The sequence below is a fragment of the Callorhinus ursinus genome, unplaced genomic scaffold, assembly GCF_003265705.2.
Source record: "Callorhinus ursinus isolate GAN/ISIS: 27379988/994484 unplaced genomic scaffold, GSC_fseal_2.0 scaffold12, whole genome shotgun sequence".
NCBI classification, from domain to species: Eukaryota; Metazoa; Chordata; class Mammalia; order Carnivora; family Otariidae; genus Callorhinus; species Callorhinus ursinus.
The window spans coordinates 9,040,348-9,066,532 of record NW_027397074.1 but is presented as its reverse complement, the minus strand read 5'-3'; the positions used below and the strand labels follow the sequence as shown (position 1 = coordinate 9,066,532).

General features: G+C 35.3%; 1 protein-coding gene across 3 annotated transcripts in view; it reads right to left on the bottom strand.

The window, feature by feature from the left end:
* Positions 1 to 2,461: 2,461 nt before the first annotated feature.
* CD36 (CD36 molecule (CD36 blood group)) overlaps positions 2,462 to 26,185 on the bottom strand; it is a 76,758-nt gene continuing 53,034 nt past the window's right edge. For 2 of the 3 annotated variants that reach the window (XM_073898716.1, XM_025872788.2), the window contains exons 4-15: positions 23,061 to 23,221; positions 18,653 to 18,800; positions 17,783 to 17,962; positions 16,488 to 16,579; positions 14,244 to 14,290; positions 10,827 to 10,896; positions 9,500 to 9,687; positions 8,446 to 8,564; positions 7,325 to 7,398; positions 6,739 to 6,793; positions 5,746 to 5,910; positions 2,462 to 3,390 (exon numbers count right to left, since the gene is read on the bottom strand). In XM_073898716.1, coding sequence (XP_073754817.1) covers positions 5,746 to 5,910; positions 6,739 to 6,793; positions 7,325 to 7,398; positions 8,446 to 8,564; positions 9,500 to 9,687; positions 10,827 to 10,896; positions 14,244 to 14,290; positions 16,488 to 16,579; positions 17,783 to 17,962; positions 18,653 to 18,800; positions 23,061 to 23,221 — 1,299 coding nt within the window. In that variant the 3' untranslated portion in view covers positions 2,462 to 3,390. Of the gene's footprint in view, positions 3,391 to 5,745; positions 5,911 to 6,738; positions 6,794 to 7,324; positions 7,399 to 8,445; positions 8,565 to 9,499; positions 9,688 to 10,826; positions 10,897 to 14,243; positions 14,291 to 16,487; positions 16,580 to 17,782; positions 17,963 to 18,652; positions 18,801 to 23,060; positions 23,222 to 26,185 lie in introns of those variants that run through there. The other variant, XM_073898717.1, reaches the window with a different exon arrangement.

Genomic DNA, 26,185 nt, shown 5'->3' with positions numbered 1-26,185 from the left:
TTTTGGTACAGTTATTGATTCTTCAGCTCTGTAACTTCTGTTTGATACTTATATCTTCTGTTTGTTGAAGTTCGCAGTGTTCATCCATTCTTCTTCTGGGTCTTTTGAGTATGTTGATGATAATTTCTCTGAACTCTATTAGGTAAATTACATTTTATTAAGGTTTTTTTTTCCTGAAGTTTTACTATTTTAATTTGGAATATATTCTTTCGTTTCTTCATTTTATCTGACTCTCTGTGGTAGTTTCTATGTATTAGATGAAATAGTCTTGAAAGAGTTTCCTCCTCTTTGAGGAGGTCTGAGAGACCCTCAGGCAGCAGCTTTTGAAGTATGAAAATATATACAGTCTTGTGGAACTGCAAACATATGCCCTGCGGGCCACTAGGGCCAGGTACTCTAGGTGTCCCCTGGGCAGCAGTCACCAAACCTCCAGATGAATTTTAACATAGTTCTAGTGGCCTGCTAAGATACTCTCCAGGGACAGAAACTGACAGGTGCCATCTTTGTGTCCTCTGCCTTGCTCCAGGCAATAGGCACCAATTTCAAGCTCCTTGCCATGCTCCTGAGTGCCAGAAGCTCCCAGAGGGGAGCTTTTACACACATCTGGTGCCCTGATTTCTGCCGCTGCTGCCCAGGAAACACCCTTTGATTACCTGGCTCTAGTGTCCAGGGGAGCTTATGTTCCTGGATCCCATAGGACCAAAACAATCGGGAGATGGTTCTTGACAGATTACCACTCCCAGAGCATTGCACAGACAACAGACTGAAACAAAATCCAGTTCATCTAAGAGGCCGATTTGCTTGTCCAGGAGCTTTGGCCTGAGGGATAGGCTTTAGGTTTGGCACACATCCAAGAGCCTATGGAGGTGTTCTCAAGGAACATGCTAATGGAGGTCATCTTTGAGCTCTCCCTTTGCCTCTACTTCAGTTATAGATATAAATGTTGTGTAGCTCCAACACTGATAATGGGTTAAAAGATTGACAGATTATTGCAAATGCACAAATCCAACACAAATATCTAGTACTTTCAACAGTGCATTTTCAGGGATAACCAATTTGTCTATAGCCTCATTTTTCCCCCTGAAATGATAGCCCCTTTACCTCTTTGTTCCTGAGAATCAAAAGTTATATAGATTTTTTTTTCTTTACGCACTTGTCAGCAACAATAAACATTAACCCATTTTGAGATGTTGTAGATTCTCTAACTTATGTTAACCCCTTTGCAGATGCTATAGATTTTCAAACTTAAGGTATGAACAACAAGTATAGTTTGTGTGATAGTTAAGATAGTTTGGAATGAAAATGTGCCTCTCTACCAAATGGTGTAGTTTTTCTATGGAATAAAGCATACAAATTTACCAATGCACAGTTATAGGTATTCAAACATTTTCCCTCCTTGAACACATACAAGTCACACATTTAATACATTCCCAAAAATGTCCCACTCCCATCTTAGCACACATGAGCATGCACACATACGTCCAAACCCATTTTTCTTATAAAAAAATCTGTTCTTTAAAGAAAGTATTATCTTTGCTATAGGGTATTTTTAATATAACTTACTTTTGCATATGTCTTGTCTTTCCTCTTGTACATATTTTATAGAATTTAAAGAAAATGAGTAGTGATAAAGATTAGAATATACATGCATTTAGTTAAACAATACTAAAGACACATAAGTGCAAATCTTTTTCCTGATACCTAAATGCTGTGAGATGATTTTCTGTATTTTAAAGTCTGAATCATTTCTCGGATACGTAGATCTTGTGTGAGGTGGATATATATGTTTTTCATCCAATTCTTCAGCCCCACTTAGCTCAAGAATTAAATTTCCTTCGTATATCTCTTAGATCACCATGTCAACTTTTAAGTATCAGATGTCTAGAATCTCAATATCTCACAGTGATACCTCCCCCCACCCCACCGCCCCTCAACTAAATGTAAAGAAATCAGTACACTTTTGAGATTTTCTCAAGATCCCTCTGAACTGGTGGTGTCTTTAGGGTTTTCAATATTTGCCCTGGAAGGTAATGTGAGGAAAACAAGTTATTTTTAATTAATTTTAATATCTAAACCAGTTACTACTATTTTGTCCTATAAGCCACTGTGTATAAAACACAAGACAGAATGTGGCCCATTTTCCCTTTCTGTGAGAAGCTTTTTAGTAGGACTAGTGCTCTCTGCAATAAGTGAACCCTTGCTAAAGAAAGATTACTAACAGTATGTCTCCTAATAAAAAGGAAAAATCCTTAGCTCTAGACTGAAGTTCTGCTACTGTGAAGATGAAACCAAGTATCTTTTTTGCTTTCCCCATATGGGCTTAAAAACTTAGGAGAAAGTGGTCATGATTGAATTCAGGAAGCATATGTCAGAAGGACGTAGAGATTCAGATAGAATACTTCTTACAGAAAACTAGGGTAAATGTTTTGTGACACAACAAGAACCATGCAAAGCACAGGAATTTGAGGAAGAACATATTTTAATGGTTGAGACCATTCTGAGGTGACTATGAAAGCAAAAGCTATTACAAATAGCCATTAACGCATTCTATTCTTGATAATCTTTCATACAATAATTCCTTTATTATCATTTACATCTCTTAATACCTAGCACAGCATTCTGAAGGTGCCCAGTGTAAGTTCTGTGTAACTGAGTAGAAAGATCACAACCTCTTCATATTGCCAGAAGAGCTGCAGAACATGGAAGATGACAAGGTCCTTAAACATAAAGAGCCAAAATGTGCTAAAAAGGATGTCCATTTGCATAACCAGTGACAAAATATATCGTTATACAGTAAGGAAATGGTTACAACGTCTGCTGTTGCTGTACAAAGGACTCCACAGAGAGAGAAACTTGAGTAATATATAATTTTACTTTCCATTCTTAAATGTCTTTCAAAATAGTCGGTGCTCATGAACTGTGATGTACTGACAGCCCTGGGGTCAGTCTATTGCAACTGAACAGGGACACTGACGTCTTTCCCTCGATAAAGGAGACAGGAGTTCAGGGTTCAAATTTTGTTGAGAATGTCCACTCTGCTGAATTTGCCACCAGGGAACCAGTTAGTGAATCAGTACCCAATAAAAATAGTTGGTTCATGTTTGAGCCAGGTCTACAGAAACTGAAATTAATTTGATTGTGCACATGATGAATTTTAAAAGGTTCCAGTTTTGTGTTCAAAGTGTGGATTTTACCAACATTTTAAAATCCTTTAGAAATGTGCTGCTGCTTAGTGCAAAAAAAAAAAAAAAAAAAAAAGTCACCGTTTCTTCAACTAGAAGATTAGGTGTGTTTTGTAAAAAGAGAGCATATTAAATCTTCATTTTGTAGGCCAATAGTAACTAATGTCCTGACGTAGCTGGTACAGAAAGGTAAAAACTCATTTACTGCCTGAAAAATAGAAGAAATGTTACTACTTACCAGAAAGCAGTGGAAAAATAATACAGGTAATACTTATGGTCTATATAGGCACGATATCATATTTTCTATTTAGCCTAATTTTTCCAAATGACAAAAGTTCTCAGATGGACGTTATAGGTAAGGCAATACATATTCCCAATCATGAATGCTACTTTCTGACCCTCAAGAATTAGCCAGATAAAGAGTGGTAGCTAATTAAACCACTTGTTGCTGTCCCTTCAGGCCATCTTTCATTTAGAGGTATATACTGTTGCTTTTGAAAGAACTATTGGCTTAATCTGTGATCCATTGAGTAAAACCACATGTTAGCTCCACCATCTTTATTCCCTCTTATACATCCTATTTTTTTCAAATCTACCCAAAGACATAATTTTTATAATATTCAAAACTGATGTTTGTTTAAGGAAATTTCCATCTTCCATGATTTTTCTAGAACTAGTGATCTGCAAAGGACAAATTTTTCTTCTCTTACAAAGAAAGTTTTTAAAAAGCAGTAACTCTTACAACAACAGTCATGTTCAAGCAAAACTAACATACTTGCTGACAAAGACACTCTGGAAAGCTTTCACTTATTCACCTTAGTCGTGTATGGACTGAAGAAATTTGACATTCAGGGCTCATTAAGCGCTGATGAAATTTATCATGTAATTGTACTAGAGAATACAGAAACAAAATTATACTTTGGAAAATATGCTTTCCCACTAGAACAAGTTTTTTGCGGTAATTTGGCTTTTTAGTGGATAATCTTTTCTATTATATAAATTGTCATATGAATATCTTTGTCTAATCATAACATTTTTTACTGTGCTAATGATAGGTTTTAAAGTGATGCAATATGTCCTTTAATGTGAATGTATTAGGTTATCATTTTGAATATTCTGTCCAAATAGTTTGTAGGCAGAGTCGTCTGGTCTACTTCCTAGTGAGTAAATAGTGGCTGAAGTGATCAGAAAAAGATCTGGCTGCTTCCTTAGACACAAGTTGTGAATCTCACCCAAAAATATTGGACTGAAAATTCCACTGTATTTAACAATTTGATTCACATTTTAAAAAAGAACAATTCTGCACTGTTATAATTTTCTGGAATGTCTTCAGAAGTTAGAATGAATGCTAAAGATTCTGTGACTATTGGAAACTCATGAAATTTTATTAGGGATTAATGGTGATAATCCATGAAAACTGTTTAGCATAATCTTGGCACAAAGTAAAAGCTCCATAGTTACTGGTGGCAACTCCAGAATTTCTATATAAGACAGCTTAGGGTCAGCAGTCTGATTTGAAGTAAGGTAATAAGATTTGTTTTGAAGTTGTGATTGTCAAAGTGAGCATATTGCTTTTATTTAGGTTGTATTTTGCTGTCTTTGTTTTGAAGTGCTTGGGAAGAGAGGCTGGTGGAAACACGTGGGGAAGTGGAAGAAATACTTGGGAAAATGGAAAATTCTCCCCTAGAGGCCACACCAATGCCACCCATGATGATTAAAGACTTCAGTTTAGGGAAGATAGGGTCAGGCTTTCATTCCTATTTATGAACAAGGGGTCATGGGCACTAATATCTATAACACAGAGGTCTGAACTACCTCTACAATTTTTCAAAAACTCAAATCTTGCCCACATTTAACAGATTTTTCTTCTAAACTGAGTAATTTAGTTCTGTGTTGAACACTATTTTTTCCTATTTTCTTGTACTGTTATATTCAAATTCAAAGCATACAGTTTAATCATACATTGGGGTTTCCACAGTAAACATCTAGGGTGCACACCCTAATTTTAGACCAGCATGTCTATACGCAGCAATTCTGTTTTTATTTTAACATGTTTTACTCATTTTACTTGTTTTTTAATAGCATATTTTTCTTCTATCTCTATTCTTTCGTAATGAATTTTTAGTTCTTTTATCATTTTCTAGCTTAATTTTTATTTTTCCCCTTAAGAATTTCAATCTTGCAGAACCTTCTCTAGGCAATAAGTTACTTGTGACTTTTTTTATAATTAGTGAGAAATAAGAAATGAAAAGTCAGAATAAAGCTATATTCATACTAACTTTTCAAAGGTGATAATTTCATCTTTTATTTCATTCCTTCCAGAACTTAAGATGTAATGTAGTAATCTGCTTGATATTCATAGGCCACATTTACTTGTTCAATCAGCATTTGTGTTTTAATTTAGACATCTCAAAACTTGGAGGATATATTAAAAATGATACTAGGCTAGACAAGTCTAGAAATGGTTGCAGCCTAATTTAGAACCCCTCTTTGGTAAAACGAAAACAAGTAATATGTAAACTAATGTTACTGAAGCAATATATAATTTTTGATATATACTTACTTATTTTACTTTCATTGATCTGCATGCACAGTATGAAATCATAAAAGCAACAAACATCACCACACCAACACTGAGTAAGATAATTTCTACCAGGCCAAGGAGGTTTATTTTTCCAGTCACTTGTTTTCTGAACTTTTCTGCCTTCTCATCACCAATGGTACCAGTCTGTAATCAGATGAATAATTAGCATTATTTGAGTAGATTAGTGGAGCAAAACACTTAGAACCTTCTACTTACATATCAGTCTTTTCTCCAAACACATGCATAGGTGTTAATCATCTGTATCTTTAAGACAAGCCAATAGAATTCACTTTGCATGTCAAAGAAGGCAATAAATGCCAAGGAAGAATACTTAGTGAAATATAATCCCCCTCTCTTTGAACATGGTATATAGCACTATTGAACATACTAAGCTTCATTGATCTTCAGAATGGCCTAACATATTCCACAATTTTCCAACAGATGTTTCCTATTGACAGAGGGAAGTGGCAAGGGTCAACAGTTTCAATCCCTCTCAAGTTTTATGTGCTGCATTTCCTAATTCTGGGGCTAATTAATTCCATGGTTTAAACTACAAATATCTCATCAGGCAATAGGATAGACTGCCTACACCTACTCCAACCAGGTCTTTATAAGATTGGTTGACTTTTATTAGCACCATAATGTTCCCCAAGTCTTGAGTTATTTGGAGTTACATGTACATATGACTCTTTCCTAAAACAAGCACTATGGCAAGAAAAAGTGTTTCAAAAGATGCATTTTGAAAATAATCAAAAATGATAGAAAAACACTGAAAATTAACACAAACTTGATATTTATGTATGGTCGGGTTTTCTCAAATAGGTATATATACTCACCTATATGGGTGATGAAAACATATACAACTTCAAATACTATACATACATTTTCAGTTTTGAGACACCAAAAGCTTTTTTTATATACATGGAAGTTTATTGCTTTTAATGACTGAGAGATTAAAAAAAAAATACTAACCTCATTAAGCCAAAGAATAGGCACAATATAGTTTCGCTTCAGACCCTTTAATGTGCTGTAATATACATTAAAAGTAATTATGAAAATACATATTAACATATACAACAGAAATTTCAGTAAGTACTAGTGTAAATATATGTTCAGAAGCAACTTGGTTAAGTTCCTTGATTTTTGTTCCCTGTAATAAATCATTTAAATGTTAATGTGACTGTTTTTCAGACACCTTTCACTCTTACAAAACTTTCTAATACTGATTTCTAATTAGACTGACTTTTTTCTAAGCACAGATTTTCCCTTTCCTCAAATTCTACCCAGGAAAGTAAAATAGGAATTCCAGAAACTGGTCATAGAAATATTTGGACAGCTAACAAAATGATACCACCAAATACTCAAAACATTCTGAAATATGTGTAATTATCATTTCCGTAAACACTAGATATATTCTAAGTTACAAATAAAAATTATAGCATTTAATGATTAGTTAATGACCTTAAGCCAAAGAGAAGTTGAAATTTTGTAAGAACTAACGTTCTTACAAGAAAATACTAAAAATCTGGTAACCATTAAACTTGTTCAAGAGACTCACTCAATTTTTTTTGCTGGCTTGACCAATATGTTGATTTGCAGCCGTTTTGCAAATCTTAAAGTGAATCCAGTTATCTAAAAAGAGAACAAACTAGTTACTAACTTTAAAAAAAAAATCCCAAAATTTTATTGTTATATAGAATTTAAGATGAAACTGTACTACTTGAAACTTGTGAAACTGACATGTTAAATGTATTACATAACTATAATTATATGTGTACATGCAGGTATGCATATGTATGCATGTACATGCACAATTTCTTTGCCCAACCAAATGTCAAGGTTTTAGTTAGATTTGTGATATCTACTGAAATTGGTTTTAGGTAATTAACCAAATACTGCAACGCTGAGCTTATATAGATTCCTGAACTATGCATCAAATGTATATTCACTCAGAATTGATGCATCATCAGTTTAATTATAAGACTAGTTCTATCATTATTTAAACTGACACATGACCCCTAAAATTTTGCTATTTCATTGAACTTTTGAAGAGGAAAATATTAAAATAATTTAAAACTTTGAGTTGAGTTATAGGAATTTGATTTTTCTTGACACTAATAGATCTTGCCCCAGATTCACATATATCCATAAAATCTTTTAATTCCTCATAATATGCAGTATCTCTTCAGGCAAGTGATATTTACACTTGAGAGAAAAAGAAAGAGAGGGTGTGAGTAGAGAGAGGGGCAGAGGGAGAGAATCTTCAAGCAGACCCCACTGAGCACCGAGGCAGGCTTGAACTCTGGACCCATGAGATTATGACCTGAGCTGAAACCAAGATTCTGAGGCTTAAAGGGCTGAGCCACCCAGGTGCCCCATAAATTGCTGTTTTATGCTTATTTTATACATATCGTTTTAAGCCAATTAGACTCATTCCCATCATTGATATTCCTGACTTATGAACCACTGAAAAGGCCTATAAAGTTCCATAAGCTGAAAAACTATTTGATGACCTCAATATTTCATAAACAATAGAGAAAAATCAATGTAATTTTCACTGAAATAAAAGTAGTAATTTATCAAGATTGTGATTCAATAAATGTGATTAACAAAAAGGAGAGAATTTATTTTTTCTTTCAATTTAATGAAACAAATCAGATCAATAATATATTTGCTTACAGGTTCAACATCTAAGTATGTGCTATGTTCGTCTTCATTTGGACTTAAGCCTTCAATAGGTTCTCCAATATCAGGACTTGCATGTAGAAAATGAGGAAGCGAAATGTACACAGGTTTTCCTGAAAACAAGTTTTAAGAAATAATTGGGGATAAATCATTTTCCTCATTTCACATACCACTCAGAAAATATTTCCTTGCAAATAAAACTCTTTAAATAAAAATAAAGGCATAGCTGGGCTTGAACACTAGGGAATAAATGTGGGGAAGAAATTATATGACCTGATCACTACTGTACAAAAATAAAATACAAATCTCTGCATCATCCTAGTCAGTTAATGTCTAGTGTCTAATGTTCTTCCTGAGGTGTTAATGTTCAATATGTAAAGTTGAGCTGCTGAGCACAAAATTTCAACCACTACGTTTATGTTTCAGGCAGTACTATATCTGTGAACTGGGAATTAATTTAAGAGGTTTCTTTTCCTTATTCACATTCATCCCAATATGAAAGAAGTGAGCTAAATAAGAGAGACTCCAAGTTGTATTTAAGTCAATTCTTGTTTCAAAGACATACTGAAAACATATTTTTATTAACCAATTTCTAGGGAAGAAAAATAAAGATGGATAAGCTGAGATGCTCAAAGTAGTCTAGGAGTTATTTTTTCTCTTACCAGATATCTGAACGGAGCACAGGAATGGTTACAAAACATCCAATCAGTACTTAGTATCAAAAATATACAATGAATTCATAGACCCCCCCCAAAAATACAAAAGACACCACATAACCCGTTTTAAAAAATGGGCTAAGGACCTAAACAGGTATTTTCCAAAGGAGCAGGGAAAATATCAGTATGGTTTTTCCTAATAATAAGTTTCACAATACTGGAACACAATTGGGACCTGAAAAAGCAAAATCAAAACACTTTTCTACCACCACACTTACTTCCTGGCCTTATTGCTTTCTTGCTTAGATTTTAAATTTTTGGTGGAAAGGGATCTTGGGTAAAGAATACTGCAAATTGTATCATGGACTGTGATACTAAGAACATTTACTCACCACCTTTGCATTTGCCAATGTCTAGCACACCATATGATGTACAATTTTTTGAGATAATTTTTTCTGTGCAGAAACAGTGGTTATCTGGATTTTGAAGTGGAGATGCAAAGGCCATGGATGGAAGAATAAATCTATAGACAGGGATTCCTTTCAGATTAATTTCAGCTCCAAACACAGCATAGATGGACCTAAACACAGATAAGAAAGTGCTTTATTCCAGGAAACTGAACTACAGTCTGGAGATTTTTTTTCCTCTTATTTTTAGATTTATATTCTTGCTTTAACTTAGAAAAATTGGATTGGATACTCTTGTTAGAATTTTAAATTCTCATTTCACAGGGAAAAAACTTCTTGTGAAATTTCAAGGCATGCCAGGACATAATACCTGAGTATGAACTATTTTTACCTTTACTCTCAAAAGTTTTCAAGAGCAATTTGTGCTTGTGAACTACCATGGGAATTTATACCGAAGACATTTCTCATTGTTAATTTCCCTGATAGATCAAATATTCATATGACTTCCCTCAAATCTTTTATTTGTGCCCACTTTAAATGAAATACAATGAAAATTTCTTTCTTTCAGAACTTAATCCTGGAGCTAAAGGCCAAGTACTCACTGGGGCGTGTGCATGTGAGTTCTTGATTATATATATATAAAATCATCTCATTATTTACTGACTGCCCGTATCATTTACTGAGTACTCACCAACACCTAGGCAACGTGCTGGGCTCAATACATATTCTAATCCCCACATAACCCTAAGTAAAGAAACACTGCTCTCTTCAATTTTACGTGTAAGGAAAATATTGAGATATTTCAAATGTTTGCCCATAATCTCGTCTTCAGGAACAGGGCTAGGACTCAAGTGGACTGATGTGGGCTCTAATGCTTGTATGATATCTGCTGGGTGCCATCAATTTTAAGAGGCTGTAGTACCAGAGCTCATGAACATCGTTCTGTGTTAATGGCATCCTCTTCTCGGGACATCATTAGAAAGATGGGCATGACCTTCTAGACGTGACTGTTATTAAATATAGTCTAGTGTAGTAAAAAAAAAAAATAAAAGGAAAAATAGGTCTTACTTAAAAATGAGAAAAAAAATTGTATAATGTATCTGATCCTTCTGCAACCTTCAATTTTTACAAAAGTTAAGCACATCATGAATACCATATCGTATTTATTCTGAATAAATCAAGAAAAATTTCCCTATGTGTACTTTTTTCCCCTCAGATAACATCATTATTAAGTATGAGCTTTAGGTCTGTGTTTTGTCACTTGGGGGAAAAAATTCTGACTCCCAGAACTACGTTGTTGTCTTGGTCTTACCTGCAAACATCAGAGGAAAAGAAACGCAATACTCGTGTCTTCTCAACAAAAGGTGGAAATGAGGCTGCATCTGTTTAAAAATCAAGCCAGTGACAAGGGATTAGAGGTAACGTGTATCCTAGAAAAAAATCTAGAAATCTCTATGCCAGTATCATCAATAGAAATATAGGGCAAACTGTATATGTAATTTTTAAATTCTTTAGTAGCCACATTTTGTTAGAAAGTAAAAAGAAACAGGTGTATTTGATTTAACCCAATACATCTCAAATGCCATCATTTCAACATGTAATCGATATAAAAATTAACAAAATCCAATGTGTATTTTATATTTACAGCACATTTCAATTCATAATTCCATTAAGCACAATTTTCTTACTTTCCATAATATCAGCATGTGCCTAACAGTTATCCTATTCAAGAAGTCCGTATGCTATATATATACTCATTGGTATTTAATTTCATATTAAATCTTCCCACTTCTTAAAAATAAATGAAAGTTACAAAAATGGCAAAATTACATGTTAAAATTGTGATTATATTTGTTTTTGAAATCCCCCACCCCATCAGTAGGTGATACTTTTCTTACTATGAATTTTCTTACTATGAAGTTCCCTTAGGACTTCTGTTAATGTTGTTCTTTTTTTTAATTTTTTATTGTTATGTTAATCACCGTACATTACACATCATTAGTTTTTTGATGTAGAGTTCCATGATTCATTGTTTGCGTATAACACCCAGTGCTCCACGCAGAACGTGGCCTCTTTAATACCCATCACCAGGCTAACCAATCCCCCCACCCCCTCCCCTCTAGAACCCTCAGTTTGTTTCTCAGAGTCCATAGTCTGTCATGGTTCGTCTCCCCCTCCGATTGTTCTTATTTTAGAGAGTGATTCATTCATCTGTCCTAATGACTGATTAATATTTTAAAAATCACTTATTAAAATTCTCTCACTAACCAGAATTTCCTCCAAATGCTTGGAAAACATATCCATCACACACTGGATATCTGAAGAAATAACTAAATAACTCCTGCATTTGCTTCTCCAGTTAGTATCGCTAAAATGAGCCATACCATTGAATGTGTTTGTTGAAAACAGGAAGACCTATCCTTTAATTATGCCCTGTGGGTTCTTTTTCTGATTAAATGTCTCAACCTTGTGATCCTGTTACATTTCACTTATACTCTTGTGATGGGTGAAATATAATAGAAGATCACAGTGAACTTGATTCTGGCATTGAGAGAACTGGATCTTCAAGGTTGGCTTAAACTCCCCAGATAGGTCACTCAATGGACATTGTCTACAGCTGCCTTCCCAACACAAAAACCATTAAAGGAAAAGAATACATTTAAAAGCTTTAAGACTCATGATCTGATATATCATTGAAGATTATGCCATAATTATTCCCAATTACCAGGGAAATAACTTACAAGATTGCTAACTTTTTTTTAAAGTTCAAATGTATATCAGTATTTTCATTTTATATCTCTTCTTACTGTAGAAGGTAGAGGAGGCACTTTTAAATCACCACCTTTTCTGTTTTGTCGGTCATTTTTCCCCAGTGCCATAAACCAAGAATCTCTCACAGAGATCACATCAGAGTCCCCTGCCCTGTCCAATCTACCTGATTCTAATTTGTTTTCCTATTTTCTTCTTAGATACCTTTTTTTTTAATAAAGATTTTATTTATTTATTCATGAGAGACAGAGAAAGAGAGAGAGAGAGAAGCAGAGGGAGAAGTAGGCTCCCCGCTGAGCAGGGAGCCCGATGCGGGACTCCATCCCGGGACTCTGGGATTATGACCTGAGCCAGAGGCAGATGCTTAACCATATGAGCCACCCAGGTGCCCTCTTCTCAGGTACCTTTAAATTTATGCCTGATGCTCATGTATTTGTCATTTTGTGATTAATGAATCCTCTACCTCTCCTTTTAAAACGTACCTTTGGACAGAATTTTTTAATTTTTTTCTTAAATCCATAAAGAATCCTTTACTCTTTAGGAACAGTACAATATATTTCTCTGTATCTGAGGTCTGAAATATTATGCTTATGTAATTACGGGAGTGAGTAGCATTAGGACACTTGGCAATTTATTTGCAAAAATACTTAGGGCTTGAAATTTGGTACAAAGCAAACTCAAGGTTTTTGCTGTTCTTTTTCTATAAGACAGTGGTAACAAAATTAAATAGATGTGTGAAACTCAACAATAACTTTGGAAAAGTAAATATTCCCTGTATTTCCTTGTTATTCTGTACCCTTTACATAACTTTGTATTTAACTGTCTTCCTCTTTATTATATTGTTTTCCCACAGGGTACTGCCTCACCAACTTCGGAAACCTCATGCTTGTTCCTCTGCTTCTGCATTGCTGAGAATTCTCCTCATCTCAGGTTTTAATTACCTCATGGTATTCGATTCCCATTTGCTTTTTAAAACCTTAATTCTTAAACTAATAGGTATACCTGTGTTTTGCTTTTGCTTTTCTTCAAGGAGAGTGAGCAGCCAGATCTAACCCTGCTGCAAAATCTAAGTTCATACTACTTTTTTTTTTCCCACTTCTAAATCAGAATGTTCATTTTTGCACCCGTTTTTCATGGTTAGTAGACATCTAACCTTAAGTTTTTGTTCTTTTTTCTTTCACTCGGACCACCTTATTCAAAAGAGACAGCTCTGTCTTGCAACTTCATGGATTCTACCTCAGCTTGAAATCCCACTTGGAAGTATGTTTTACCTTTTGTAATTACCTTCATTTTTTAAAAAGATTTTATTATGTTAATCACTATACATTACATCATTAGTTTTTGATGTAGTGTTCCATGATTCATTGTTTGCGTAAAACACCCAGTGCTCCATTCAGTACGTGCCCTCTTTAATACCCATCACCAGGCTAATCCATCCCCCCACCCCCCTCCCCTCTAGAACCCTCAGTTTGTTTCTCAGAGTCCATAGTCTCTCATGGTTCGTCTTCCCCTACGATTCCCCCCTTCATTTTACCCTTCCTACTTTTTTTTTTAACATATAATGTATTATGTTTCAAATTCTGTCAATTTTAAATTATCTGTATATTATTTATAAAATATGTGAATAGTAATTACTTCTCTAGGCTTTTATTTCTTTTTTAACCCTCTACTTCTGTTGCCATGAAGGTAGTTCATGAAGTCGAGCTTTTATATAACAAATGTTTCCTTGGTCATGCAGGAAAGGCTAATCCTCAAGGATAATCTTCAGAAATCCCATCACATTAGACAGACATTTGCTAAGCCTATGTAACAATAGAGATTCTGAATTTTGTTGCAGGGCTATAAAGATAGGTAAATGCCTACCCTTAATTTTCAGAACATTGTAGGTACAGTGGTGGAATTTGTGCGACAGAGGGAGGCAGGTTCATTGTGATTATTACCGTGAAACAAATGCCCTTACCTGTACCATTGATCATGTCACAATAACTTGGCCAATAGGAGAGATTTCTGAGGAATAAAAAGAAAGGAAATGAACAAACATTCTCTTTTCTAGAGCACCTTTCTCACGTTACTTTATCTATTATGATTCAGTACTTCTGCTAAAATAGTAAAGATTAGATATGTGACAAATGCTAAGTTGGAGAAATGTTCTAAATCATTGAGCCCGTGTTTTGTTTGAAGGTTCCATCTTATTGAGATCAATTAAGGGCCCAATACCATTAAGTGGCCAGATTATATAATAAAAATTGCCAAATGTTAATTCAAAACAGCAGAATAGAGAACATTTCTGAAGAAAGAAAATGGAGAAACTCATCAGAAATTTAGATCTCTACCTAGGGGAGAATTTTTTTTTTTCCCATTGGGAGAAATGGACCACTTGGTAATATGTTGAGTGTTAAAAATAAATAGGAGAAAAATAATAAGTGGTTAACTGATGTAAGCTCAGTCTGAGGGAGAAGAAAAGCAAAGCAGATGTTGAAGAGAAGAAAAGTAGATACGGAAGAGAGGAGAAGAGACTGTAAACATGCAGATCATCAATTTATACTTTTCTCCCTTTTAATGCTTGCAGAAGCTGGCATTCAAGTAGGATGGAGTTGATTAATTTCTACTCTGGTATCTAAGTAAGATACATGTATATATACCTGGAAGCAATACAAATAATAGTAGTAATAGTTTCTCTGTATCTTCAGCCACGTTTTGGTGATGGAAAACCTGTCTTTTTCCCACTGTTAACATATCATCCAGTGACATGTCAAGGCAAACTGTTGCTTCTTTTTTCAGCAGAATAAGCTTGGCAATTATGCTCAGTCTTGCCCTGATCAGTTAAATTGATCTTGTCATAATCTCAAAATGATGTGGAATTCTCACTCCGGTTAGAAACACTTAGCATCTGTCCTCAAAATGTCTCTAATACTGAAATGGCAGAAATGCTCATGTTCTTCAATGTACAGTAATGCTATACATTAAGCATTAAGAGCTTAATGAAATAAGCATTAAGAAGTGTTTGTTTTCTTCCACTAGACTTTTCTATAGAAAGATGTAGGGTCTATGGAATCTGTAGAAGAAAAAGGACCACCTTAGTGAATGTGTAATGGCTATATGCAATTTTTAGATAGGGACTCAGTGTGAGGCAGTGGTTACTTATATTAATAAAAACATTTCATCTCTTTCAATTTTGACTATTGTATTATTTACCAGGAAATAACTGATCTAAAGCACATTTATTAACTTCGATTAGAAAAGGACTATCTTCTCTGACACTTATTAAGATTCTTCCTATTTTTCACACATAGGATTATTATGTATACTCCAGATGAATAGTCAGGAGGTAGGGAAAAAAAGCAAATCATGACTATGTGAACCTATCTCATTCTATTACTACTTCAAAGGAGGCACAGTCTTTTTTTTTTTTTTTAAGATTTTGTTTATTTGAGAGAGAGAATGAGATAGAGAGAGCACATGAGAGGGGGGAGGGTCAGAGGGAGAAGCAGACTCCCTGCCGAGCAGGGAGCCCGATGTGGGACTCGATCCCGGGACTCCAGGATCATGACCTGAGCCGAAGGCAGTCGGCCGACCAACTGAGCCACCCAGGCGCCCGGCACAGTCTTTATTTTCAAGTTTAATATGCCCATTTTAGAACTGTATGTGAAGTACTAATTCCATTTTTGCACTGATAAAGGTTTAAAAATGATTTATCAATATAGAAAATTATTTCAAAACATTTGCCTGGATTCATTAAGTTTTCATCTTTATAGACACATGACATCATGCGGTGAAATGAACAATTTTTATTTGCTAGGCTTCATAACAAAAGTACAACACACCCAGCAAGCTATATTTTTCTAGCGTCTAGTCGATCAGCTGATGTATCGATTTTGTTCCTTTCCTCTGTGGTCACGTAACTGCAGGAATGTCCTGCAGGGCTGGCTATGCAGCAGGGATGGAAATAGTCCCTTTGGATTTCTTTATGTGAGAGAACCTGTGCATGACGGTAAACCAAATTCTCAAGTGGGGCTGATATTCAGCAGCTATGCACTAGGTGGGACCAGCTGTCAAAACTAAAGTGTTAACACCTGGCAGAACAAAACTGTTCAGGGCTGAGATACAGGCAGATCTGGACCGCGGTTGGTGCCTGGGCCTTTATCAGTTTTTAAACGAATACCATGCCTGCCTTTGAGTGCACACACTTTATCTGGATACTCACCTTTTACCTTTGTAAGTGTCGATGATGGCAACTTGGTTTACGTTGTCTTTCCCACTGAAAACCGTATAAACTCCATCTACGGTGTTGTTGTACTGAAAAGATAAGTACAAGGAGAAATTACTTCTAGGACAAGCCATATTTTCCGAGTTATAAAATACGTAACTCACGTTGGCGTTTTTCAGATCCTGGTGGTTCATAATTATATGGTTGGAAATATATATGCAATGAAATTTTAAAAGTATTGGTCTTGAACATTTTAAAAAGACAGACTATAAAAAGCACTTAGAAATAAGTGCCAAAGGTTGAGACAAAGGAAGACAAACCAGCATCAGAAGTTGACATGATCCAAACTCTAGTGCTCTTTGTCCTAGCTAAGCCAGTAAGACAGTTTTGATCACTACTCCTATTATACTGAGGTAAGGGAGTATTAAAAAATACTTATATAATAGAACAAAGACAGACTTCCAGAGGTATTCCAAATGTTATGGGTTTTTTTCTTTCTAAATGTTATGATCTTTAATAAGTAGATACGAAAAATTAGGCCTACAAAATTGAAAACAGAATTAGCCAAGGAAGGAGTTACGAGTTTTTGAGTTAAAAAAAAAAAATAGTAACTGTATCTCTGAATGCAGAAAGCCATAAAGGATATTTCTTGACCTATAGCCTTGTAATCCTAAACACTATCTAAAACTAAAATAACAATGAATTGGAGAATATAACTAATACTATATGGAGTGCCAAATAAGTCACAGTCAAAATTCCAATTCAACAGTTACCTTGTCCTATTTATAATTCAAAACCTTAAGCTACAACTAAGTGCATTGCCAAGTTCGCCTTTTCTGTAATCTGCAAACTGCTATTTCATGACAAACTGCATTAAAATAGGACATTGCTGGTTTATCCGTCTCATTGTGTGCAAATTTAGGCTTTTAAATTTATATTAACACAAATAAAAATATGGTATTAAACTTGATTTTTTTGAGAAGGGAAATCAAACCAAAAATAGAATTCAAAGCCTTATTGGCTTACGACTTTAGACAATTTTGTATTTCTCAAAGAACGGAAACCTAAGTAAATCTCAGCTTCATTTGAAATTTAATTGTTAAATTTAGATGAATAAAGTTTTCCAACCAGGAAACCTGAAGCCATGTGAGATAGAGATTTTAAAAAATTAGGATATTTATTCCCAGATCAGAAATCATGTAAACACACTAAATTATAAAATTATAAATTGCCAATGCCATATTTATCCAATTAAAGTATAAAAAAATCAACATTCATATTTGAGTACTCACTGGATAAAACACACCAAGTGTCGTAACAATAGGATATGGAACCAAACTCAAGAACGGATCATTATAGCCCCACAAGAGCTCTCTCACAGTTCTTCTTTGAAACATAGAAGATTTTGACTTTTTGATAAGTGAATTGAGTAACACTTGAACAAATGCATTTGGATAGAGATGGGGTGCAGCCTACAAAAAAAAAGCCACTGTTTGAGACATCAATTTTAGTACCTATTTAGTATCTAACAAATAGATGGATTAAATACCAGAATTAAGTTCAACGGGGAAAAAAATCTAACTGTATCTTTAAAATTATTACCCAATCTTGCCAGGACTAAAAATGTAATTTGTCTAATCCCTAGATGATTACATTTCCCTGCCTCAGCGCCGGTCACAAGGAGACATTAAAGTTAGACCCTATTTTTTTAATGATATACTTTTTTTTTTTTTTTTGAGATTCAGTTCTGTTGTTGTTGTTTTATGTTATGTTAACCACCATACAATGTATCATTAGTTCTTGATGTAGTGTTTCATGATTCATTGTTTGTGTATAACACCCAGTGCTCCATGCAGTACGTGCCCTCTTTAATGCCCATCACCAGGCTAACCCGTCCCTCCACCTCCCTCCCCTCTAGAACCCTCAGTTTGTTTCTCGGAGTCCATAGTGATATACTTTAAGTGGTCTTCCAATTCCATTGTTCTGACTTTGTGTTCTTTCCAAATGACCTTAATTCCATTCAAAGTAATGACATAGGAATATATTTTTATAAGAATGACAAGATAGAGAGTATCTGATGATAGTTCTAATCGTGAGATTAACTATAATCAGTTCTAGACTGTTCCAAACAAATAATTTTATTGTTTATCTAGTCTACTCACTGCTACAGCCAGATTGAGAACGGTCAGGGTGTCATTCTCTGTTCCAACGGAAAGTGAAGGTTCAAAGATGGCACCATTGGGCTGGACGAAAGAGACTGTGTGGTTCTCGGAGTCGTGGGTTATATTTTCTTTAGCTAGATAACGAACTCTGCAAAACAAACCAATACAATTCAGAATAATCGCCTCAAGTGAACAGGTCTCCAATGCCATTCATTCAGGTAACAAATAATTTTTGAGTACATAGAATATGTCAGAAATTATGCTAACCAATTGGTTTAAAATGATAAATAAGCCAATGCTGGGTGTTGGGCAAATTAGAGAAAGGGATCTTAAATCTGCATAGATGGGAGAAATAATAGGTGTTATTATAAGAGTTTTCACAGAATCCATGGGAAAACCCAGAACAGATACAAATCCAGGTGGCAGTTAAGGGTCAAGATACAATGTGGTAGCAATTCCACATAAGTGGTCTGAAAATAGAAGTTAAATTAGGAGAAATGGTAAAAAGCCCCATCGTGTATTGCTAAAAACGCAAATTGTTGAATTTGTTTGGATTGTAGAATGAGAATAGAGAGAATGGTGGGAAATAAAGCCATCAAAATAAGCAAGATCTCAAACATAAAAGGGTTGCATCCTATCCTCTAGTATTTAGCCTTTATCCTGAGGGTAAGGAGGAGACAGTAGAAAGGTTCCCGTCGGGGAATATTAAGAGTCCCTTTTCTTATATTAGAAAGAATGCTCAACATACGTAGCCTATCCAGCACTGGCTTTTACATATTTTCCAATACTTTAATGAGAATGAAAGATAACTAATGCAGTAAATTTCCATTTTACAGGCCAGTTCCCCTCCCCACTCCTGCTATATATTAAATACTTACTAGTTCTGAGCTCCTGGCTGTAAAATCTCTAGGCTAAAAAGTACCAACTACTTTTTAGGAACATGGTGAAGGGTGATTATTACAAAAAAAATCTTTTGCAAGTACAGGGTATTTATTGAGACAAAATAAGGTATGCATCATTCATTGCGTTACCATATATGTGAATGTCTATACATGAGGTGAATAGACAGCTAAGGTAAAGACTGAAAAAACATGGGACTAAAGAAAATGTAAAAACAAAAGATACAATATTTCACTCAAGTATAATAAAAATGTAAATTCTTGGGGGCACCTGGGTGGCTCATTTGGTTGGGGACCAGACTCTTGATTTTGGCTGAGGTCATGGTCTCAGGGTGGTGGGATCCAGTCCCAGGTTGGGCTCCATGCTCAGCATGGAATCCCCTCAAGATTCTCTCGCTTCCTCTCCTCCTGCCCTTGCTTATGCTTACGCATGCACACTCTCTGACTCTATAAACAAACAAATAAATAAAAGGAAATTCCTGTAGGGTAGGAATTATGAGTGTTTTGTATCCCTAAGCACTGTGCCTGGCACATGGTGAGTTATTGATAAATAATTTTTGGATGAATACATTAATTACTGGATCACTTTTTTTCAAAAGAGTTCAGAGTGAGATGGAAAGATAATTTATTTTTAACATAATTTTGTCAACGGTTTATTATTTATTATTTATTCTTCTTGGAGTACGGTAGACATACCAGGAATATACAAATCTGAAGCAGCATCCAGGACAGTCTATTACTAGTCAACTAATTTCTTTTATGTAATTATATCTTAAAATTAGATAACTTGCTATTAACATTTAGAATTGGAGCACTTTAATTTTCAGGAAGACTTATGTATGTGTAATAATTGAAACAGTAGCAACGTAAGTGACCCAGATTCTAGCTTACTTAAGTTGTACTAACAACATTACACCAGTAGATGGCACTAAGAGAAAAATCCTTTGCACTGAGGCCTGTGTTCAGGATGAACATTTAGAAAGAGAACATAATTGCTCACTTCTTTTGTTTAAAAAATAGAATGTATACAGGTTTTGCAAAGTGTTAGTGACTCAGGTCAAAGGGAGAAATTTGCCTTAGATTTTTCCCCAGAGTGCTTTCTTTGTACTCCTGCCAAAGTAACTTAAAAACAACAATAAAAAAGAATGATGTTGGATCGAAGAAAATTCTCAAGGAATTACTGAGTCTTCATAGAAACAATGAAATTGTAATACATATAATTAAGATTTCAATCCAGGCAATTTCATGCTTTCACCTATATTGTACCTTGTCAATCAAAGTTGCACTGAACTCACGTTAGCAGATATCGGCCAAATGAGCCTGTGGTTCTGAGGAGGGACATCTTTCCACCCTCCCAGTTTCAACTGCGTTCAGGGTATAATTTATGTGGAGGCAAGTTCACCTCAACCTGTTAGCTGTTAGGAAGACTCTGAAATGAACTTTTTCTGAAAGGTAACCAATTGTTTTCCCTTTGTTTAAGGCATTCCAAACAGACACTAATGGTTCCATTTTGGTGACATCATAAGACAGGATGACCCCTAGTTGATTAGAAATCCCTTTAACATTGTTATATAAATGGGAATTTAGTGTTTATAAACTTTAGCTGCAAATCCAGCTTCACTAATTCAACCTTCCCCTCACTGCCTCTCCAGGTAAATCAAGTATATCTAACCCTTCTGCCCCTTGGAGAGATAGATTAAAGTCTCTAAAAAGGAAATATATATTAGCTGTCACCTATCAGAGAAGGACTCAGGCTGGATTCAGTATTATGATTATATTTCTCCCCATCTCAAGTAATATCCTTAAAAATAAAAAGTGACCCTCCCCCAAACAAAAAATAAAACAGAAGTTCTCAAATTCTAATAACTATTTGCTTTCCTCACATGTATTCAGTTCACTCAGGTTATAATTCTTTTAATAATTTTTCTTAGATTCTCACTAGCTCACATATGAAGTCTAGATTTTCATAGGTATACATCATTGTTACAGTATTTTTTTGGGAACAAACTACTCATATAGACTTTTGATAATAACATGAGAACTCTAAGACCATGAAAAAATGAAAATATTTTCCAAGGTAAGATTTTGTGTGTGTGTGTTAACAATGAAAACCAAGTGTTTTTCAATAGCACCGTGAATTGTCACAGATATGTGCGTAGAGAGGAGAGTCTTGGGGACAATGGCTAGGACAGAAGAGTCACCAGGGCTCTCGGCAGCCTATATATCATGTGCTAGGGCAGCAGACACTACCTTCCCAAGGGCCATTATATTAGATTTTGAGTGTGAGTTGTCAATCTAAAAACATATTAATGTATGAAGAAATAAATTATATAATTATGGACTAAAACAGATATTAAAACTATGAATTTTAAGAAATCATTTTAAATATGAAATTTGGTGATAAGAATTGATCGTGCTATGTAACGAGTTGTAATTATCCTTGAAGGAAAATCACACATTTGTATAACAAATTATACAGCAGGACTTAACTATGTTCCCACATGGATATCATAAATGTATTCCTTATCCTGGTGATCGTTAGTGCCTTTAGCACCTCAGTTCCCCCCCCCATTTTCCTACCTTGATAGTTGGAAAAAACACATAGTCTGTAATTTAAATAAGAAAAAAAAAAAATTCGAAAATCTAGGAGTCACCAGTTCCTAGGTCTGCGTGAACATGGAGAAATCACTTCACTTCCCCTGGTGTCAGTTTTTTTAGTTTACAAAATGAAAAGTTCTGGCTAATCATTCCCCTCTAGTTCTAATATCCGAAGATTCTATTCAAAAGTGTGTGAAACTATTAGAGAATGTAAGATATAGGTGTAACATCTTCAGTCTCAGTCCTGGAGAAATAGAAAGATAAAACCACTAAATCAAGACAAATACCCGTCTGACTTGGAAATTAGTTTCAATAGAAATCCTTAACATATACTGTAGTTACATAAAATCAGTTTAATGCTGTGGTTTTCAAAACTGGGTATGTACTGGAACCACCCAGAGGGTCTGTAAAAACTTACTGCTGGGCTCCAACCCAAGAGTCTGCCTCATTTGACCTGGGGTGAGATCTGAGAGTTCACATCTCTAAGACGTTCCCAGGTGAGGCTGATGCTGTTGAGGTGGGAACCACACTTCGAGAACCACTGGTATAATGTATACATTCAATTTTTGGATTTTAAAATACTCTACTTTTTAAAATTCAGATAAATTTTTTTCTACTAAGCATGCATATTTCAGAGTTGCCGAGAATATGTGTCACAAGTGCAAAACACCTGTAACTTCTTAAGTGTAGGGCAGTTATTTGATGCTGCCAAATTTCTAATAAAATCTGTATATCTTATAATCATTAAATCCTTAGATTGGGATTCTCTATAGGGAGAAACAAAATATTTCATTATGCCTTACTGGAAAAAACAATAAGTACATCTGAAAACAAGGTCATTTTGCAAGTAGAAGTCTTTTCAGAAATACAAATGGTCAAGGAAAGAACGCCGCTTATTTCTGGGGACTCACCTGTATGTGTAAGGACCCCTTTGTTTAACCTTGATTCTACTGCTGTTCACAACCACTTCCTGTGGGTTTTGCACATCAAAGATCCAAAACTGTCTATAAATTTCTGTGCCTGTTTTAACCCAATTCTGAAAGGCAATTGTACCGTCTTCGAGTACAACTTGCTATGAAAAAGAAAACAAGTTTGCATTATTTCTTTGTAGTAAATATGGGCACTTCTGGGGTTTTAGAACTTTTGGTTAGCCACTGCAAGGACCAAGCTCAAGGACCCTGCTCAGGAGAACTTTTGCAAACTTGCCATACAATTGCAACAGACAAGTTTTCAACAAATTATTATAGCAACCTCTTTTAGTCAAACTTTTATAAAGGGAATCAGTGTGTGATACTGCAGACATGGCTGGTGACCTAAGGGTAATATTGCAACAGTTATAACACAATTTATTAAGCAAATTTTATTAAACCTCCTCCAAAAGGTTATCGGCTTGAACATTAACTTCTCTTCTGCCCTCAGACTGAGGAGACAAAACAGAAAAACCAAGAAAAATCTGGCAGCATTGAAAGCTTTAACTTTTTTTCAAAAGTTGTACACTTCAGAGGATCATCACTTAACATTTATTAAATCAAGAAAAAGGAAAAGCTTCTCGATGAAAAACACAAATTTGACTTCTCTTCACAATCTTCAATCCTGGGGCACCTGGTTGGCTTAGTTGATTAAGCATCCAACTCTTGATTTTGGTTCAGGTCATGCTTTCAGAGTCGTCACATGGAGCCCTGAATAGGGCTCCGCACTGGGTGTGGAGCCTGCTTAAGATATTCTCCCTCCCCATGCTCCTTCCCCAACTGCTCATTCACTTTCTCTCTTTTCTCTCTCTCAAAATCCTTCTCAATCCCTAACTCAATATATTTGTAGCAACTGAATAGGACATGTTTCCAAAAGCTACAACAGTCTAACGTTATTTACTACTTTTAGAATAAAACGATGAAATAAGGAAGTTGTCTTTTATTTTGTGGAATTCATTACAAATCATCAATGCCCCATGTAGTGAAGATAAACAAGTGGAAAACATACCAATGACAGAATCACAAAACCCTGTATTAGAAATCTCGTCCCTTGTTTTAGGTGCTGTGAGACTCAGTGGAAAATCACCAAGCCCCTCAGGGTCAATTTCATTATCTATTCATTGAAGGAGTTATAGATGCTCCTCCAGTTTCTGTCCATGGCTTTCGTTCTCTGAGCCAAAAGTCTGTAAAGCTATGGTAACCAGAGCAAACAAAGGTGATTTGGTAGCAGGCAGTATTTCCAATTAAGTACCTTGGGAAGAGTGCCCACAATGGAAAGCTCCATCTTTGTGCTTGAGGAAGAGGAAGAAAAGTATTTCACAGAAAATGAGCCCAAACAGACACATGAATACAGGAATAATCTGACCTATTTGTTTCCCTCACCAGGAAGCATCAATTCATAGAATGATGAATTGGGAAAGGACATGGAACATTATCTCATTTTCTAGGTGAGCACGCTGAGGCTCTGAGGAATGATGTGGCTGGCCCATGAGTACTCTAAGAGCAGCAGAACCATCATGAAAATCCTAGTCTCTGACTCTTAGACTAGTCCTCTTTTACACCATACTATTATGGTCTTTTCTTTTTTTCCCCTGTCACCTCTGTACTTAGTTGGTAGAAGTCAAACTAAGTTTCATATCTTCAGGATACATTACTTATTGCTTAATGCAGAGAATAAGGAAATTCCTCAGAGAAGAACAGGGCACCAAGCTAAAATGCTATTACAAAACCCCGTGCTCTTGCAATGCATTTTCACTGGGCTCACTGGAGCTGCTAAAACATGTTAGACCAGTACTTTTTACAACCAGTTGTCCTTGAAAAACTTTTTAGTAGCTCCCCAAAAGTCTTATTTCCAATACTAAGAGGCTCAATAGTAAGACAGAGTTACATGCAGATGAAGTATGATGGCTATTCTTCTAAATGTAAAGGTGTCTGATGAGGGTGTTGAAGCCGAAAGCTACAATAATGTACCAGTTTCAAGAGATTATATGAGGAGAAAATACACACGAACATACACACTGCTACTCCTGCACTATAAGAATCTTAAGGACTAATGCAATAGCAATTATCATATAACTCTTAAGGCACACATTTTACTTTAGTTCTTAATGAAAGAAACTCAATAAATGTTTACAGAATTGAAAAGGAACTGTGATGGAAGGTACTTGTCGGGGCAGAAAACCTCCCTAACTCTAAGGTATGTGCATTTAATATCAAAAGACTACCCGTGTATCATGCCTTTCTTCTAAAGGCCAGGACTCACTCTGCCTTATTTGTTGATCAGGAGATATATATATTTTTTTAAATGGTAAAGTTGAAACACAAAAAACTGAAATGAGTGCACTGAATTATCAGCTATTAGAGTTAGGGCCATCTAATCCCATGTCTCTTTTTTTTCAGTGGTAGAAATGAGTCCTGGAGAAAACAGATGTCTGAGTCAAGGTTACATGACAAGTTAGTAGCAGGCAATAGAGAAATCAGGTCTTCGTACTCCAAACTTGTGTAGTTTCCATATTGCCATGGTTTGATCAGAGACAAAGAGAAAAAATCTTGAAACAGTCAAAATAGGAATGCATTTCTTCTGATCCTAAGACTACTGCATGTAGTAGTTTAGAAAAGTGTATAGCCATTCCTTGAGTACCAAGACCAAACATGCCACGAGTCCCTTTAATTTTAAAAGGAACAAAGGATTTTATGTTATTTGTGACCTTAAAAGGCCTCGATTTTAAGTCGAATTTGGGCTATATCTAGCCTATTTTGCAAATCTTTCACTATATTTGAAGTATAGAGTCAATAATGATGTACATGAAAAAAATAATATAATGTAAGGTCCTCTCACTTGGCTGATGTGTCCATCAGCATCTGTCCCTGACCTTAAGCATACAGTCTATCCAACCCCAGTACTGGCTGGATTCCAACATGATGACTCTCCTATGGCAAGGACTCCAGCTGGGTTGAAAGCTATTGACATTGTAACTTCTATTTTGCTACATTAATTTGAAAGCAGATGTCTGAGCAGCAATATCTTCCACCTAGTTATATACGCACTTGATTATTGCTGTTCCAGG